Here is a 1,203-nt window from a genome sequence, read left to right on the forward strand (position 1 = left end):
AGTTAACTGAAATAAGAGATAGACAGATTATCTTAGGTCATGCTGATATGAAGTCTAGAATGATTTCGAACTGTTCTTCCTCTTTCAATCAACCTTATTTATAATGAGTTTCTTACATTATATCATTACGTGGTGATTGTCAGTTGGTTCTTTGTGTGTGCTGAGGCTGGTGTTGCACATACAGGGGAGGCATAAATGCAATCTTCACTAATATTTTGATAGACATTTCCTCTTCCAGCCTGGTGAATGATGAGTCTGTATACTTCAGCGTAGTGGGCGTGGCGCTGTGGACTTGGGGTGATGGTCGTAATCATTACGTGGCCCTGTGGGTGCAGGTCATGCAGTGTTGCACATAAGAGCATAAAGGCCCCACGGAGCCGGACCCGTGATTCCCCCGTCGTGGTCAGGACGTTGGAAACGGTGATATTTCGTTAGCTTTTTTTCTTCGTTCTCGCTCGGCACTTTCTGAAACAGAAGTTGTAACAGAACGAGCGGCCTTGCAGTAGCATCCTATCTCCGCCCACGTACCCTCTTCTCCCCCGTGGGTCGGAGTGCAGCGGGAGACCGGATTGGGACATCGAACATGTAACGTGAGGTGGAGCCTCGCCGCCGCCGCCCTTCCACAACTGGGCCTGTGCAGGGCTAGCCGGCATCCTACTCACGCGCCTAGACTGACCTCCGACACGGTAAGATGCAGCCTTACCGCATCCTTGTGCACTCAAGGTATATTGCCACCTGTGCCAAGTGCCTAATGCGTCCTGGTTATGAACCGTACCATGCTATAAAGCATGTGAATTACCTTCAGATCTCTAGGTTCCCACCTAGCCTCCATTCCCTTGTCTTCCCTCTCCTCGATTTACATCCTTCATGCTTACATAAATTCTCTACCGACTACAGAGAAGTGGAAGAGCTCATCCGAATGACGAGTGGGCGCGAGGAGAGCGTGGGCGGTCTGCGGGCGTGGTCAAATTACACGGTGACGGTGGCGGCCGTGACAAGGGCGGGCGCGGGCGTGTCCTCGCCTGACCTTATCTGCACCACGAGGGAGGATGGTCAGTGACCTTTAACCTACTCGATGGTTCCCTGAACTGCACTTGAATTCGATTGCCTTTTCAAATTCATATGTAAAATTAAAATTAATTTAATGCGATTGCAAAGTGTATTGAAAGTGGAGTATTACAGAGTGCCAAGTGTGGCAACGAG

The 1,203-nt window shown here is 49.8% G+C and overlaps 2 protein-coding genes across 2 annotated transcripts in view; both read left to right on the forward strand.

Annotated features, from left to right (window-relative positions):
- LOC119588175 (Down syndrome cell adhesion molecule-like protein Dscam2) overlaps nucleotides 1-356 on the forward strand; it is a 30,461-nt gene extending 30,105 nt beyond the window's left edge. The window contains exon 9 of the mRNA XM_037936878.1: nucleotides 239-356. Coding sequence (XP_037792806.1) covers nucleotides 239-356 — 118 coding nt within the window. The remainder of the gene's footprint in view (nucleotides 1-238) is intronic.
- Nucleotides 357-691: 335 nt separating this feature from the next.
- Nucleotides 692-1,203, forward strand: part of LOC119588176 (Down syndrome cell adhesion molecule-like protein Dscam2) — a 20,591-nt gene continuing 20,079 nt past the window's right edge. The window contains exon 1 of the mRNA XM_037936879.1: nucleotides 692-1,052. Within this exon, the coding sequence (XP_037792807.1) occupies nucleotides 692-1,052 (361 nt within the window). The remainder of the gene's footprint in view (nucleotides 1,053-1,203) is intronic.

This window comes from Penaeus monodon, chromosome 23 (genome assembly GCF_015228065.2).
Source record: "Penaeus monodon isolate SGIC_2016 chromosome 23, NSTDA_Pmon_1, whole genome shotgun sequence".
Lineage (NCBI taxonomy): Eukaryota > Metazoa > Arthropoda > Malacostraca > Decapoda > Penaeidae > Penaeus > Penaeus monodon.